Source organism: Benincasa hispida, chromosome 10 (assembly GCF_027475165.1).
Source record: "Benincasa hispida cultivar pf3 chromosome 10, pf3_genome.v1.1, whole genome shotgun sequence".
NCBI classification, from domain to species: Eukaryota; Viridiplantae; Streptophyta; class Magnoliopsida; order Cucurbitales; family Cucurbitaceae; genus Benincasa; species Benincasa hispida.
The window spans coordinates 51,481,589-51,498,149 of NC_143487.1; the positions used below are offsets into that span (position 1 = coordinate 51,481,589).

At 38.3% G+C, this 16,561-nt stretch overlaps 1 protein-coding gene across 6 annotated transcripts; it reads right to left on the reverse strand.

Annotated features, from left to right (window-relative positions):
• Positions 1-12,462: 12,462 nt before the first annotated feature.
• LOC120087681 (uncharacterized) lies at positions 12,463-15,931 on the reverse strand. 6 transcript variants are annotated; one of them, XR_005484644.2, is made up of 6 exons: positions 15,438-15,931; positions 15,177-15,259; positions 15,018-15,065; positions 13,923-14,103; positions 13,374-13,451; positions 12,463-13,008 (listed from the first exon to the last, which is right to left on the reverse strand). XR_005484644.2 is itself a non-coding variant. In XM_039044537.2 (5 exons), exons 1-5 carry the CDS (start codon positions 15,628-15,630, stop codon positions 12,934-12,936), a joined length of 477 nt encoding a protein of 158 aa, XP_038900465.1. In that variant the 5' UTR covers positions 15,631-15,931; the 3' UTR covers positions 12,463-12,933. The 6 variants fall into 6 exon arrangements, 1 of the variants encoding a protein (XP_038900465.1); XR_016523794.1 differs by having other exon boundaries at positions 13,374-14,103; positions 15,018-15,259; positions 15,438-15,518; positions 15,735-15,931; XR_005484643.2 differs by having other exon boundaries at positions 13,374-14,103.
• Positions 15,932-16,561: the final 630 nt, after the last annotated feature.

A 16,561-nucleotide genomic window follows, 5' to 3' on the forward strand; every position in this document is an offset into this window, starting at 1 on the left:
ATCTTGTACATGAAGTCTGTATCCTGTAACATCTAGCTTAGGTTATTGTATTTTATGTTTTATCGCATCTTTACTTCTTTCCTCTATTTTACCGCAATTTACATACCTGTACAAACCCCTTTATAAAGAATTGAAAACCTGGTCGCATATACCATGAACATACTGCAATAACCGAAAACCAGTTCCCCATGTTCGACCTCGGATCATACTGAGAAACTTGCGGTGGAGTTACACTTGGCTCCATCGTAAGGAAACTTGTGACAACGCAGACCATACTACATGAATATTCCTAATTGATGCATAAATAGAAGTAGTATCGCATCATTTTGAGAATTTAATATCATACATACACACTCTGAATCAACAAGTTTATGGTGCCGTTTTCGGGGACTTGGTTAACGGTTTCTTGTTTGAGTGGTTTTTGGTATTTTGCAGGACAGATCTCATTGTACTGACTGTTTAACGTGGAGAGCAGCCTGATGGTGTATGAATCCTGGTGCTGAATCAGAATTCGTAGCTAACCTTGAGATCGAGTGAACCTTCCGCGCAAGGCGTCAGAACAGAAATCGGTGAAAAAAAAGGCAGCCAGCATGGCAGATAATAACGATAACGTGGTGCCAGATGTGAATCATGGGGCTGTTCAACTGGCTCAGGATCCTATATTCCTTCCAACCGATCGCAATATCCCAATGCGAAACTATGTGGCACCCAACTTGTACGATTTTTCGCCTGGTATCTCAAGACCAACTGTCGAGGAGAATGCACGCTTTGAGATCGAGCCAGTCATGTTACAAATGATTCGGAATGTAGGGCAGTTTGGGGGTCTGCAAGGTGAAGACCCGCATGCCCATCTGACCAGCTTCGTCGAGATGTGCGGTAATTTCTCCCTACCTAGCGTGACACCAGAGAATATTAGGTTATATTTGTTCCCTTACACCTTAAGGGATGAGGCTAAGAAGTAGGCTTATTCATTAGAGCCCAATGAAATCACTTCATGGGGGCAATTGGTTGAGCGGTTTATGGTGAAGTTCTTCCCACCGGCTGTCAACGCAAGAAGACGAAAGGATGTGCTGAACTTTGAACAAAAAGAGAATGAGACCCTGAGCACCGCCTGGGTGCGATTTATAAGGTTGGTGAAAAATTGCCCGTATATTGGGATTCCCGATTGCATCTTGATGGAAACATTCTACAATGGCCTGAATAGAGCAACGTAGGCTGTTGTTGATGCCTCCACGGCAGAAGGTTTTATGGACAAGACATACATGGAGGCCAAAGTTATCCTTGACTACATCTCGCGGAATGTGGATGATTGGATAGATGACGGATATAGAGGCCGAGGTGCCGAGAGAAGAAAAGCTAAAACAGCCATTGTCCCTGCAGAGACAATGACTACATTGGTCGCCCAGATGGCCACGGTAATCTCAATCCTCCAATCAGTGGCCATTAATCAAGGAGTCATTGCTCCACAATCAGCGCAACCTGCTGCACCGGCTCAAGTGGCCGCAATGGGTTGCGTCAACTGTGGAGGGGCTCACAGAGCTGAAGGATGCCCATTGAATCTTCAGCAGGTGTGTGCTATCCAGAACAACCCTTTCAACAACAGCTACAATCCGGGCTGGAGGAGTCATCCTAACTTTGGTTGGGGTGGCAATCCCAACCTATAGGGGCCAATGAACCATCAGGAGACAAAGAGGAACTCCTCCGTTTCACCACAACCAGGGGCAATCAAGACCGCAGAACCAACAACCATCATCATCATTTAATGCGTTGGGAGGATTGTTAGAGGTGCTGCTGAAACAGTACATGGACAAGAATGATGCAGTTATGCAAGCGCAAGCGTCCTTTATAAGGAATCTGGAGATCCAAGTGGGCCAGTTGGCCTCTGAGCTGAGAAGTCGAACACCTGGAACACTGCCCAGCAATTCTGAGGCCCAAGATCAATAGGGAAAGAGCAATGTCCGTGAAGACATTGAGTAGGCAAGCCTGACCACCTGCGGAGATGTGGATTGCGATCATCAGAGACAATGCAAAAATTTTCGATCCATATCTCAATACTACGTTTACTCTGCTTTATTGAATTCCTTCTTTGATTTTTGAACCCAGTTTTAATTATTCATTTAATTCAAATTTTGACTCTTCGAATTTAATTCTTCATTTATTTCTGTGCATTTAATTCATTCCTGCCTTTAATTCTTTGAGTTTTTTTCTGTAGTCAGCGTATGTCTTTAAATTGTAAATGATTGAGTCATAAAAAAAAAAAAAAATACTGATGTGTAAAATATAAGTTCGATAATAAAACATTTAACAATAAGAAAGCAAAATGACAATGGACGCATCCCAAACCTACTAGGAATGCACTATGTTCACCTAACTCAACTGTATTGAGTTGAGGGGTGTGTTGCGCTCGTATATGTCCTTTGCCCGTCCTTAGCCAAATGCACTATGTCGATGTATCCTCTAGAAATGCATTGGTTAAGGGGTATGTTGCGGGGATACAGTTGCGCTATTGAACACAATGCGTTATAACTTATCATGCGTCCATTCAAATAAAATATTAAAGAAAATGTTGTCTGGTAATTCGGGAAGAAGTCCAATCGATTCATATCCCCAAGCAATTATGGCTTGGTAGATGAAAGGACGCTTTTTCTGAAAATTCCATAAATGCGGGAGGTGGAACGACGCACCTGCTGAGCTGCTCGAGGTCAGTTGTCGTACAAATCGCACTGGGCCCCACCACGGCCCAACCTATGAATACCCCTTCCCCATCTTTGGAAATTCTTTACCAGCAAATCGGAACCCTAAACATTTTGCTTTCAGAACCCTGTTCTTCTCCCAAAATCTCGAAGTTTACTAGACCTTCCAATTCGTTTCCATGGCCAACCAAACATCAAATCAACCTGCTTCACCTTTCGTCCCTAACCAAGCAGTCATGCGTGAGGCAGCATTCCAGGCTGCCAGTCGCAGGCTTGCCGCATAAGCCCATACCGTCCCCAGACCCACCGGAAGATGCCGAAGAAATATTTTGGGCGTTAGGCCTCATGCATTCAAGAGAGAAGGAAGCATTGAGAGCATGCCCACGCCAACACCATCCGTCTCCACTGAAAGTGAACGGAAGAGGCGAGACGATACGGAGGTGTTTGGCAACATCTTAATCACTCTAGAGCAAGGAGGTGGACTGCCCGAGGCAGAGGTTGTAAACCAGCCACTGCCTACGGAGAAGAAGGTAGTGGTTGTGATGGATGAAACAATAAAGGATGGAGTAATGGTGGTGGAAGAAGTGGTGGTTGAAGAAGGAAAAGAGAATGATGTTCTGGTCCCGGAGACTTCGGAGGCCACCATCATCGCAGAGATTTTTGATGAGCCTCCACAAATGAAAGAAGATGAAATTGAAATCATTGGAAGAGAAGAAAATGAGATCGCAGTTGATGAGGCTGGAGAAGCGAAAATAGCGTTAATAACCCCTAACATTGCGATAGAGGAGGGTGCAGGGGATGGGCTGCCAGAAGAGGCCAACAAGGAAGAGTTGAAGGCAGCCGAGGCAGAGAAGGAAGAAGAAGCTAGATTGAAGAAGGCTGATGAGGCCGAGAAGTAAGATAAGAAGAAGAATAATAATAAGGGAAATAAGGGTAGAAAGGCGGAGTCGTCACATCATCACAAATCAAGAAAGAACAAAGAGAAAAAGGATGATGATGAAGATGAAGAGGCCGAGAAGAAGGAGAAAGAAGAGAGAAGATTGTGCCAAAAGAAGAAAGACGCTTGAGAGAAGAAGAAAAAGCAAAGCAGAGGGCTGTAAGCCCCAAGAAGGATGGAGAATCGACTTCCGTAAGGGAGGATAGGGGGGAAACAGCGCAGTTGATGGAGCCGCCGCAACCTGAAGCAACAAAATTGGTTGCGGTGGACGAAAGAGAAGAAACAGAGGGAACCCCCCTAATGCGGCGTCGCAGGGAGAATGCACCGTAAGGGTCTAGCATCGACCCTCAATGTTTAATGTTAGCATTGGAAGAGGAGGAGAGAAGAAGAAAATAAGAAGAAGAGAAGCAAGAAAAGATGGAGCGGGGCAATCTCATCATCGCAGAGGGGAATAGAAGAAGAAGATTGAAATTTGAGGATATGTGTAGCAATAACGAGCTTACCCGACTTGAAGGGATCCAAAAACGCGAAGAGGATCAACACTTATTGCTGGCCTCTGAGTAGTTTGAAGAAGAGTTTGAGAAAGAAGAGAGAGATGCAAAAGAAGAAGAAAAGAGGAAGAAGGAAGAAGAGGAAAGACTGCTGTTGGAAGAGAAGAAGAGGAAGCACGAAGCTAACAAGAAGCATTTGTACAAAAGCAAGGGCAAAGAACTCGCTGAATGCGAGAAAGAAGAATAGCGCAAGGAGCGGGAAAAGAGACAAAGGCAAGTAGCTCGCCTTGTGCAGGCCCAAGGAAAATATGTAGCAGAAAGCAGCGAGCCTGCATCGACCAAGAAGCGATCATCTAAAAGAAAGGAAAATGATGACATGCTGATCGAGATGGGCTTCTACCCTGCGCCGACCCCACTACCTAACCTCATCATGAGCGTCATTATGGAGCATGGATGGGACGCGTTCTGTCATTGCCTATCCATCATCGTGCCTCAGGTAGTGCGGGACTTCTATCGAAGGCGTCTACAAGGAAATAGGGATGTGGTGACTTTTAAGGGCAAGAAAGTACATTTCAGCGCAAAGGACATCAATGAACTTTATCAGATGAAGGACAACCCTGATGCACTAGGGAACAAGATCATTGATGATAACCTCATCATGATCGTCTTATGAAGCATGGATAGGACACGTTCTGTCAGTGCCCATCCATCATCGTGCCTCAGGTAGTGCGGGACTTCTATCGAGGGCGTCTACACGGAAATAGGGATGTGGTGACTTTTAAGGGCAAGACAGTATACTTCAGCGCAAAGGACATCAATGAACTTTATCAGATGAAGGACAACCCTGATGCACCAGGGAACAAGATCATTGATGATCCTATAGACGAACTGATGAGAGACGCGCTGAGGGTATTAGTGCAACCAGACACAAGATGGTCAGTTTCTTCTAAAGGCATCCGCACTCTGGAGTCTAAGTCTTTGCTGCCGAAGGGGAGGCTCTGGGTTTATTTGGTCAAGAAGCGGCTGATCCCAACAACGTATGACAGAACTGTATCAAGGGATCGGGTGATGGCCGCATATTGTATTGCCCGCGACATTCCTATTGACGTGGGAAAATTGATCGCAGGGCAGATCAGAGCATTGGTGGGGCATATACGGGGGCAATATTTCTTTCCATGGATCGTCTTAAATTTATGCCTGAGTGAGGGTGTAGGCATTGATGAGAAGCCCATGCCAGAAGTCCACGGCCTCATCAACATCAAAATTCTAAGGATGCTCCTCAAGGATTCCCCACATTGCCCAGAGTTACCAGCAAAAAGACCTACGATTGATTTGAATGCGCCGCAGGAACCCAGACCAAAAAAAAGACGAGGAGAAGATAAGGGAAAAGAAAGGGTTCATGAGTTTCCAATGCATGATCCAGAGTTCATAAACCCTCGTCCCTTGGTCATTAGATCTCCAGGCCCTTCAAGCCCGCCAGCGCAGCCCTCTTCCCCTCTTCATGAACCTCTTACCAACCTTCCTCTTGTCCCCAACTCTCCTATTCAATCAGTAGCCTCACCTTCACCAGCAACTTCACCACCACATCCCACCTACCCACCGCCACAAGTTGATGACCCACATGATTTGGGCGAAGGCACATCTGCCCGACCCCAAACCGGTGCTGGGGAGACTTCGCAGGCACAACCATCCTCCGCCTCCTTGGCAGCTGAGCTAGCTGAAATGAAAACCCTCTTTGCCCAACAGCAAGAACTTGTCTCTCAGCAGCATCACTTCTTCAACCATCGATTTGAGGTAGCAATGGAACGCATTGATGATATTCAATGCAGTGCCGCCACATCAAGAGAGGTGCTGATTAACATACAACATAACATTTATAAAGTTCATATGCACTAGAGAATGATTGCGGAGCGTAATCAAGAGTACTTCAACTTTCTTATCGCATATCTTCATAGTCTAATGGTGCCCCTACATCTCCGGCAGCACTTAAATTTTGAAGAAGCGCCTTCTGCACCACCTCAAAATCCGCTAGATCCCCCTGCTTCTTAACCTTAGCATTTACACTTTCTTCCAATACGATTTTTTTATGCGACCATTCTTTATTTGTATTCAATTCTTTTATTATTCTGTAACTCAACCAAATTCTTTGACTCTTGTACAGGCATTAGAAATTTTGTTTTTGTAATGCAATCATTTATAATATATTCGCATACTTTGTTAATAGTCAATACAAGCAAAGTACATAATTCACTCTACTCTTTGCCTGTGCCTCTTTCGTTATCTTCCTTTGTTAATCTTTGCTATATTTTTACTCTTGTATTTTTACGATCTTCATTGCGTTGCTACAATGTATTATGTGTTACACTTAGAAACATTTCCCATACTTAGTAAATTCTAACTAACACTTAGTTAATTCTTAGTTTAGCAGTACTTTACCTTTTATCTTTCAAAGTTCTGCTCAAACCTTCTTTTTGGTCCTAATTGTTTGTCTAGTCTATCCAAACAATGCAATGAGGACCTTGCTCATCTTTAAATTTGGGGGTGGGGAAGGTCTGAGAAGATGAGATCAGGAATATGCAGTATTTAAGAAAATGCGTCCATTTTTACACCATCTAAAAAAAAAAAGAAAAAGAAAAAAAATATTTATGCAAAACTACAATGTCAGTGCAAGAAAAAATTTCAAAACTGTTCCCAACTTGATAAGAGTTTAGTTGTGAAAGGAGCCTGCTCGTAGTTGGATGCTCGTATGACACCTGTAGGAGCAAGCCAAAACAAAGGTGGGTTTCCAAGAACAACGGAGTATAAACCAAAAAGAGAAAAGGAAGGCAAGAGACGACTTCTCTGATTATCATGAGTTAAAAGTTGAAACTGGCACACAACCGTAGTTGATTGTTCGCATGACACCCGTAGGGACAAGCCAAAACGAAGAATGTAACCATGACCAACTGTCTCTAAGTGAATAAATGACGCAAAATTTTGCTCACCGCATATAAATACATCAAGTTGTTTTGATAAAGAAGAGATAAGCATTCCATTTTGAAAACTAGAAAAGTATCTTTGAGCAGAATTTTGTTACATAGAAGAATAAAGTAAGGCTTGCTAAGAATTAATAAGGATAGAAGGAAAGTGCGATGTCAGGTAATGTGCCTAAGTGTAACATTCAGAGCAACCAATCATCACAGAAATATAGGATAGGAATGGAGACGATTGCCTTGGTAGAAGATATGCTTGAGGACAAACATATATCTAAATTTGGGGGTGTGATAACTTGTAGAAATACAAGTTATTTATGCTACCTTATTTAGATATTGCAGCCAAAAGTTAGTAATTATGCGCCAATTGTATGAAAATTAGCCTAGTATGACAATAATTATAAATGTTTGCGATTACACCCACTAACGCAAAAAGATGGAAGACAAACCAAACTTTACTCTGTTTTGCAGGAGACCAAGTCACCGCTTGCGCTCAAGGCTCATGAGAAACTAATCAACACATCTATGTCACAATTGCGCCTGTCGATCAACCATGAAGAGACGATTATCGGTCGGTCCAGAGCTATGCTTCGACCGCATGCGGTAATAAAAACAAACACCGCATGTGAACCTATGATCGAAAGATACAACTGAGCAACGGGAGAGCGGAGGATTGCGACGCGTGTACAATTAACGGTTGTGCAGAATTGATGGTCTGATTGCATAACAGAAGGAATAATATCCCTCCATTTGCGGAATTACCATAACCATCAAGCGGGGACCACAAGGCCGGAGTCAAGGATCTACTTTTATAAATACCCCATTGATTTTAGAGAAAAGTATACTACTAGATACGGGGCTAAGTGCTATAAGATTTTAGAGAGAAAAAGCTGAGCTGGGTGCTGAAGAGAAGAAATCCGGGAAGAGAACGGGATAAGGCCGAAAGGTAAATCTCAGATCCGACCTGCCATACACCCGATCAAAGCTCTGTGCAGAGATCCCTACTACTGGTGGAGCAAGCCTGAGAGGGAAGCTCTTCCTGCCATCGAAACCATCCGATCTGGCAAACAGATCTCCATCGAATCTGTGCCAAGACGTTGGCACTTGTTTGTATATGTTCTATCTCTCTTTCATTGTATTCCATATTTTCTTTACCTCTTCATTCACAAATCATGTATCAAACGTTTAGTAGAAATATTAAATGTTTCCATAGATTCCATCTACCATTTTCTGTCTATTTTCATTCACCCGTTAGTCACTTTCTTCATGATGTTTTCTTAATCTCTTGATGAGCAATATGAATCACCAAGAACTTAATCTGTATTAAAGTTATAAAATACGTTTAGCTAAAGCATACTAGACGACATCTTCACCTGTGAGAGCAGAAGTGAAGATGTCATTCTGATCTATCGAGAGAGGGTCAGAAGAGTGCGTTAACTAAAACGAGTAGTACTTCCAGACATGGAAGCAACCTTGCGTTCATTACGTTAGACTCTATTTCACCACAAACATGTGGGGAACATGACCGATCACCGAGAGGTGTACGCCAAGAGAAGAGCGGAACAATATTTTTATCTTCAATCCAACTAAGAACTTGCGTTGTTTATAATCCTTATCTTTCTTTTTCTATTCTGTTCATAAGACTTGTCACCATATCCCACATCTTTGCACAACCTTCACAGCCAGCCTTAATCATAGCATCTTGTACATGAAGTTTGTATCCTGAAACATCTAGCTTAGGTTATTGTATTTTATGTTTTATCGCATCTTTACTGCTTTCCTCTATTTTACCGCAATTTACATACCTGTACAAACCTCTTTATAAAGAATTAAAAACCTGGTCACATATACCATGAACATACCACAATAACCGAAAATCAGTTCCCTGTGTTCGACCTTGGATCATACCGAGAAACTTGCAGTGGAGTTACACTTGGCTCCATCGTAAGGAAACTTGTGACAAAGCAGACCATACTACATGAATATTCCTAATTGACACATAAATAGAAGTAGTATTGCATCATTTTGAGCATTTAATATCATACATACACACTCTGAATCAATAGTGGTAAAGAAGGAGGTGGTGGCTCAACAGGAGGAAGGCACTTAAATTTTCTACAAGGAGGAGGTGTCATGCATTGGGAGTGGGATAAGATGACAAGGATGGATTCTTATACCCTCCAAGGTTCTCACTTCATTCCACAACTCAAAAACATCTTAAAAGGCTCAACGAGAAAGTGATTTGAGAGATTCATGAGTAACCCCGTGTTGAAGAGGGGCCAGTCTTGCGTCCAACTGATCTATGAGGAACAACCTTACATCCAATAGTGCAACCTTGCATCCAACAATGCAGCCTTGTGTCCAACGGTGCAACTTTGCGTCCAATAGTGCAACTCTGTGTCCAACAACTGTCTTTTCCAAATTAAAGGTTTAGTTTGAGCCTTGTGGATTGGTAAGCTAGGTTTGGGGTTAAGGAAGTGTTTTAATATTATGTTAACCTTAAACATGAGTTTCTAAGTTGATATTTGGGTTAATATAGGTTCGGGATTCAAGAAGAAAAGAAGATACAGGAGATTAGGGAACCCTTTTTCCTGGTGAATTATGAGTGGTTCTCCTTTCTTTGTCTTCGTAAATTGATATGTTTGTATGGCTATATATATATATATATATATATATATATATATATATATATATATATATAAAGTTATGGCATGATCGAGAAATATGTTGTCTTCATTTATTTCATGTTGTTTTGACTATTTTTCTAATATTATGTGGATGCATGTTTATTGTGAACTGAATTGGAAACTAGAACTGTACCCAGGATATGTTAGCATATCTCATGGATGTCTGACTGGGATTGTTAGTATAATCTGATTGGGGTTGTCAGCGTACTTGAGTATGTCTAGTGGGGCGATATGTGCACATTTGACGGGTTGTATTGGGTATTGGGATTGTTTCTTTTTGAAGAACATATGATCATGCGAATGTCATCTCGATTTCCAGGCTGAGGTCATGCATACTGTGTTTGATTATCTGTGAAATTATATTTCCAAACATGATTTTCAACAACAAATCTAATTTTTATACTAAATATGCCACTCACTGGGCTTTCTCAGCTCATGTTTTCCTAATATTTTTTTCCCTCTAGGTAGCATAAAAGTGAGGTTCTAGGATTCTGCTAAGGTCAAGGTTTATCACACTGTAGCCACGGTTCTGGGTTAAGGTCTACTTTTATGAATTCTGTAACCTAGGAATAAAGTTATCTAAGCTGAGTCTGGAGTTGTATAAATATTATAATGGTTTGATATAAAATAAATTAACCAAAGAGTTGTTGTTATTTCATACATGGTTAAAGAATTATTGTAATATAAATCTGAGATAGGCAGTAGCTATTACAATAGAGTACGAGATGAGTTTGGTAAATGCAAGGTGATAGATAACATGTGTTACAAAAGGGTAATGTTTGTTATCTCCATGCCTTCTTTCGGGTGAAAGAGGTAAGCTCGGGAGGGGGCGTAACATTTTTACAACGAGGTATTAACAGTTTATGTTTATATACCAACAATATGGATATTTTTCAAATTTTTTAAAGTTAAGGGCATTTTTTAAAGAAAATATTAACGTTTTCCATCTAAAACAACTGTAATGGTATTTTTGAACTTTTTTTTTTTGAAAAAAATATTAATGATATTTTTTAAACTTTTGAAAGTTTAGGAGTATTTTTTACACAAAATACATAGTTTAAGAGCACGTTTTATAATCTAGCCTATACTCTTTTCATAAGTTTTAGGAATAACAATAATTTTTTTAGCCCTCGAGTTTTAAAGGATATGTATGTTTGGTCCTTGAGTTTTCAGAATATACCTTTATAGTATTCAAGTTTTTAAGAATACATGCATTGGGTCCTTGAGTTTTTAAAATATATTTTCTTAGTTCTCGAGTTTATAGAATAGGTTTAAAGTGTCTCAAGAAAATTCTTTTTAATTATATTCAATTTAATTATGTGAATCAAATTCATATAATTAATATTTGAATCATATTCAAATATTTATTTCCTCTCAAATAAACTTTATATTATAATGTAACAGAATACATTATAGTAATTATATCATATATAATTAGATTAAATTAATTATATCACATATAATTAATTCTCTCAATTTATTTTGAACAATTCAAATTAATCCAAAAATTGATTCTCATTGATTTCCGTTGAGTTATAGATGAGACCTCATGGACCTGTAGCTTGAAGCTCTAACGATGTGTGAATAATTAATTAAACTCCTTTAATTAAAATATTTTAATTATTCACCATCCATTAATTGTCAAGCACTTCATTAAAGACCGACAACTGCACTCTTCGCACTACAAATATATTTTTGTGTTCCTACAGATATATTTCTATGTCCATTGGATATAACCAGTCAATAGTATGATGACCCTTCACAAATTGCTCGTAAGTACAGCTGAGCCAAAAGTATCATTTTGCTCCTGTAGTTACATCTAATCCTTAAGTACCACTGATCCCTCTAATGAACAATAAATCATAGTCTAGTTATGACCAAAATCATTCTTAGGCCAGAAGAGGGTGTGGCACTAGTTCAAGTCCCAAAATTAGCCCTTAGGGGAGCAATTTATCTACTTACCCCGACATTGGGGAAGGAGTGAATTCCTTCTTATGTAGCTGCGTTCCCAGCTCTCCAATCATATGAATTCTCAAAATGTAAGCTTGTTGAGTTGGCGATCTAGCCACTCTCACCCATACAAATCAAAGGACCGCCTTCATAAGCAAGAGTTCACAACTCACTCAGGATTCAGATCATGTTATCTATGGTCATCCTAGTGAAATGAAAGTCTCTATTATGAACAGCGTTATATAATGAGACTAAACATTTCATGGTCCGATCTTATACAAATTCCTTTATATAGAATATCCCCGCTCACATGTCTCCCCATGAATGATCAAGATCAGATCATTTGTAGCACTTTATAACAATTGTAACATCTACAAAGCGGGTCATACTCATAGTGTCACCAGGATAAGGTATCCAACCATATTCATCTACTATAGACCATTTTAGGTTATCACTCAAACATGATCCACTTGTATGTCTCTACATACATGTTTGAGCTACAAAGATAACCTTGGATGTTAGTTTATTGGTTTATGGTTAATGCAACTAATTTTGAAATAAAACATCACATATTTTATTACATAAATGAACTGTTTTTACATTACAATTACAAACTATAGGACCTTACGAGATTTAGGGTATCAACCTCAACAGTAACAACTTATCTACTTACCCTAAAGAAGGGAAGGAGTGAATTCCATCTTGTGACGCTATGTTCCTAGCTCTCCACTTATAAAATCTCTCATTTAAAAAGAGAGAGTTCTCCTCATTAATTAATGAAGTGTGTACAAGAGTATTTATAGAAAAAGCCAAATAGGAAATAATAATAAAATACACCATAACAGAAAGCTAAACGAATTTAAAACTAATTACAACTAATTAATTATTATCCCCCCTCAAATTGATTTGTATAAGGCAGAAGTTTGGAATGAAAAGCTGAGTACCAGTGTGAGGCTTTGTAAACAAGCCTGCCAACTGATTTTCAGTAGAAATATACCATAAATCAATGTCTCAACAAACAAGACACTCTTGAATAAAATGAAAATCTATCTCAACATGCGCTTCGTACGACCATGACAACAGGATTTTGAGACAACTGTATGGTAGAAACATTGTCACAAAGTAGTAAAGGTGCTTGAGAACAAAAAAATAAAGATCCTTAAGAACTTGTCGAAGCCAACTTAATTTAGCAGTTGTAGATGCTCAAGCTCGATATTCGGCTTTGGTAGAGCTCCGAGATACTGTTTTTTTTATCTCCCCATGAAATTGAATTTGATCCTAGAAAAATGACAAAGCCAGAGGTAGATCTTTTATCCATAGGATCACTAGACCAATTAAAGTCTGAATAAGCATATAGATGAAGAAAATCTTTGTCTGACTTCTTGAAAAATAATCCAAGACCAATGGTGCAAGTGACATATACAAACACTCTTTTTGCAGCAATTAAGTAAGAATCATGAAGAGTATGCATGTATTGAGACAATTTGCTGACATAACTAATAACAAGTCTATAAAAGTTAGATAATGAAAAGCACCAATTAAGGCCCGATAACTTCAAGCATCATCAGTAGAAAAAGGCAGACCCGTATCTAATGAATGAGTTAAAGTCAAAGAAGTGATATTGTGTTTTGCATTTATCATACCATAATGCTGCAAAACATCTCTAGTATACTTGGCTTGATGGACAAATATTCCTCTATCAATCTGTGATATTTCCAGTCCTAAGAAATAACGTAAAAGATTCAAATCAGTCATTTCAAATCGTTGCTTCAACTGTGAGATAAGACCATCAATATAATTTAGAGCATTTCTAGTAACAATTATGTCATCGACATATAAAAGAAAATAAGTAAGAGAACCACTATAACTTCAAACAAAGAGAGTTGAATATGCTGTAGATGCTACAAAACCAAGTGTCAATAGTTAGGAAGTGAAACAATCAAACCAAGCACGAGATGCCTATTTTAGACTATTCAATGATTTGTGTAACTTGCAAAAAATAGTTGGTTGAGAAGGGTCAATAAAACCCTGTGGTTGTTGCATATAAACCTCCTCTTGAAATTTTTCATGGAGAAAAGTGTTATTGACATCAAGTTGACGGAGTTGCCATTTATATTGAGTTGCTAAGGAGAATATGACACGAATAGTTGGTTTTTTAATAACAGGACTGAAGGTTTCATCATAATCTACACCTTCTTATTGATGATATCCTTTGGTAACTAATCTTGCTTTACACCGAGCAACAATCCCATCAGGATGTCTCTTTATTCTGTATACCCACTGACATCCAATGGCCTTTTTATCAAGTGGTAAAGAAGTAAGAGTCCACGTTTCTTGATGTAACAAAGCTTCAAACTCTTCACGCATTGCTTTCTGTCATTCTTTTACTTTGTTAGCTTTAGTAACACAAGAGTGTTCAGTTAAAGGGGTCTGAACATGAGCAACAAAGAGCTTCTTTTTAGATATTCCAGATTTCTTGTTTCCATAGAATGAGTATTTTGACAATTATTAACATCAACAAAATTTTCATTGACATTTCTAGTAGCTCCAACAGCAGAGGTATTAACATCAGAATTTGCTCCAACAGAGGTTTCAATATTAGAGTGATTAGTAGAATTAGCGTCTATAATATCACTAGAATTTTCCATGACAAGAGCATAAGAAGCAGTTATCATGAACACAAGAAATCACAATAGTAGCATTTTTCAAACCAACTTCCTCATTCACAATAGAAGGAATTACCAATATGTTCATTAGATTGTGGTGTATCTGCAATAGGCAAAAGAAGAAGAGACAAATTTGTGGAATTTAAAGAATTAGACTTATTAGAACATGAAGCAAAATCTGAAGTTTGCGAAAAAGAGAAAAAAGTTTCATCAAAGATGACATGTCGTGTGGTATAGAGACGGTCATTACTCATGTTGTAACAAAGATAACCTTCGTTATCTAGAGGATAACCAAGAAAAACACATCGAATGGATTTTGGTCCGAGTTTGTGAGAGGAATATGGCTTGAGGAGTGGGTAGCATGCACAACCAAAAGTCTTCAAAAATGTATAATCAGGACATCGTTTGAGAAGAAGTCCAAAAGGAGACTTATTGTCACAATTAGGTGAAGGTAATCGATTAATGATAAATAGTGCATTAGCAAAGGAAAAAGCCCAAAATTTTAAAGGTAAGGAAAGCATTAAGGTTAGAGCTACTTCAACGATATGGCGATGTTTCCTTTCAACAACACCATTTTGTTGTGCCGTGGAGTATAGGCACATGATTTTTGGTGAAAGATACCTGATTTTTTGAAGAAAAGCTCCCAAAGAGTGGTTGACAAATTCCCCTCTGCCATCGGTTCGAAAAAATTTTATACGAGAATTGAAATAATTCTCCACCAGCAATTTAAAGGACTTAAAAACAGATAAAAGATCTGATTTTAAAGTAATAGGATACAACCAAGTATATTTTGGAATGGTCATCAATAAATGAAACATAATAACGGCCGGTCCTTAGAAGAGTATTTTGCCCGAAGATTTGTCCTGGATAGAGAAACAGTCAGAATCAAAAGTAATAGAACAATTATTTTCAGTACATAGTTGATGAACAGAAAGTAGATTAGAAGAAATGGTAGGAACATGAAATGAATTTTAAAAGAAGAATGAAGAGTTTGGAGAACAACACACGCTGTGTGAGCAATTGGTAGATATTGTCCATTACCTGCAACAACATTGTCATCTTCAAAGTCTTCAGAGGCAGAGGCCAGTTGAGATAGATCAGAGGTAACATGAGTGTTACAACCTGAATCATTGAGCCAATAAGAATTTTCAGAGGCACAAAGAACATAGTAACGATTAGCAACAAGAGTAGCTAATGGTGCTGGAGGATGTCTTCCTTGAAAACTACAATTCATCTGATTATAGCAATCTAAGGCACCATGTCCTGCTTTATCATAAATTTGACAAATAATTCTGGAACCATCAGATTTAGTAGAAGTATTATCGAAAGGAATAAAACCTCGACCATGCCTTGGATTGAAATTTGAATTGAAGCTTCCTCAATTTTGATTCGAAACAACACCTATGTCCTTAAAAATTTGTTTGTTCTTGCCTCGACCTCGTCCAAACGAATTTGGAGGATTGATTGTGTGATTTCGATAATTATTTTGAGTAGCCAATAAGGTAGTAGGAGGTGCAAATGCTTTGTCTGGTTTCAAGTTGTTTATCTCTACCATCTCCAATTTTTCAACTAGTTTGCATTAAATTATTTTGAAATATTTGGAGATTAAAAATTTAATTTGAAAAACAAGATAATTAATTTAAAAGATATTTGTAAAGAATTAAAATTCTAATTCAATTTAAGGAAAAATTGAATTAATTTATTTTGGAAAAAGTATGTTTTTAAATTGATTAAATATTTGAAATGATATAATTTATCTCAACTTTAGATTGTATGTTCCCTTTAAATTTAATTTGGAGCCAAAATTAAGTTAATTTGGGAAGTTAATTGAGTTGAGATTAATTTGATAAGAGATTTGGAATTTTTGGATTATTTTGGATAAAGATTTGAAACTAAAGAAAATGAAAATAAATAGGATTTTGAAAATTAAAAGGAATTTTAAATTTAAGAAGGAAAGAGGACCTTATAGTTCTAAATTTTATCCTCTTTAATTTTAGAGTTTATATCCAAATTAGAGAATATAATTAATTTAAATTGAGTTGATAAGAAAAAATTGGATTTAATTTAAATTATTAGAGGATGGATTTTCTAATTAATTAAAATATGGATTTCTTAATTAGAGAAAATGTCTTATTCAAAAAAGAAAATCTAATCTATCTATACTT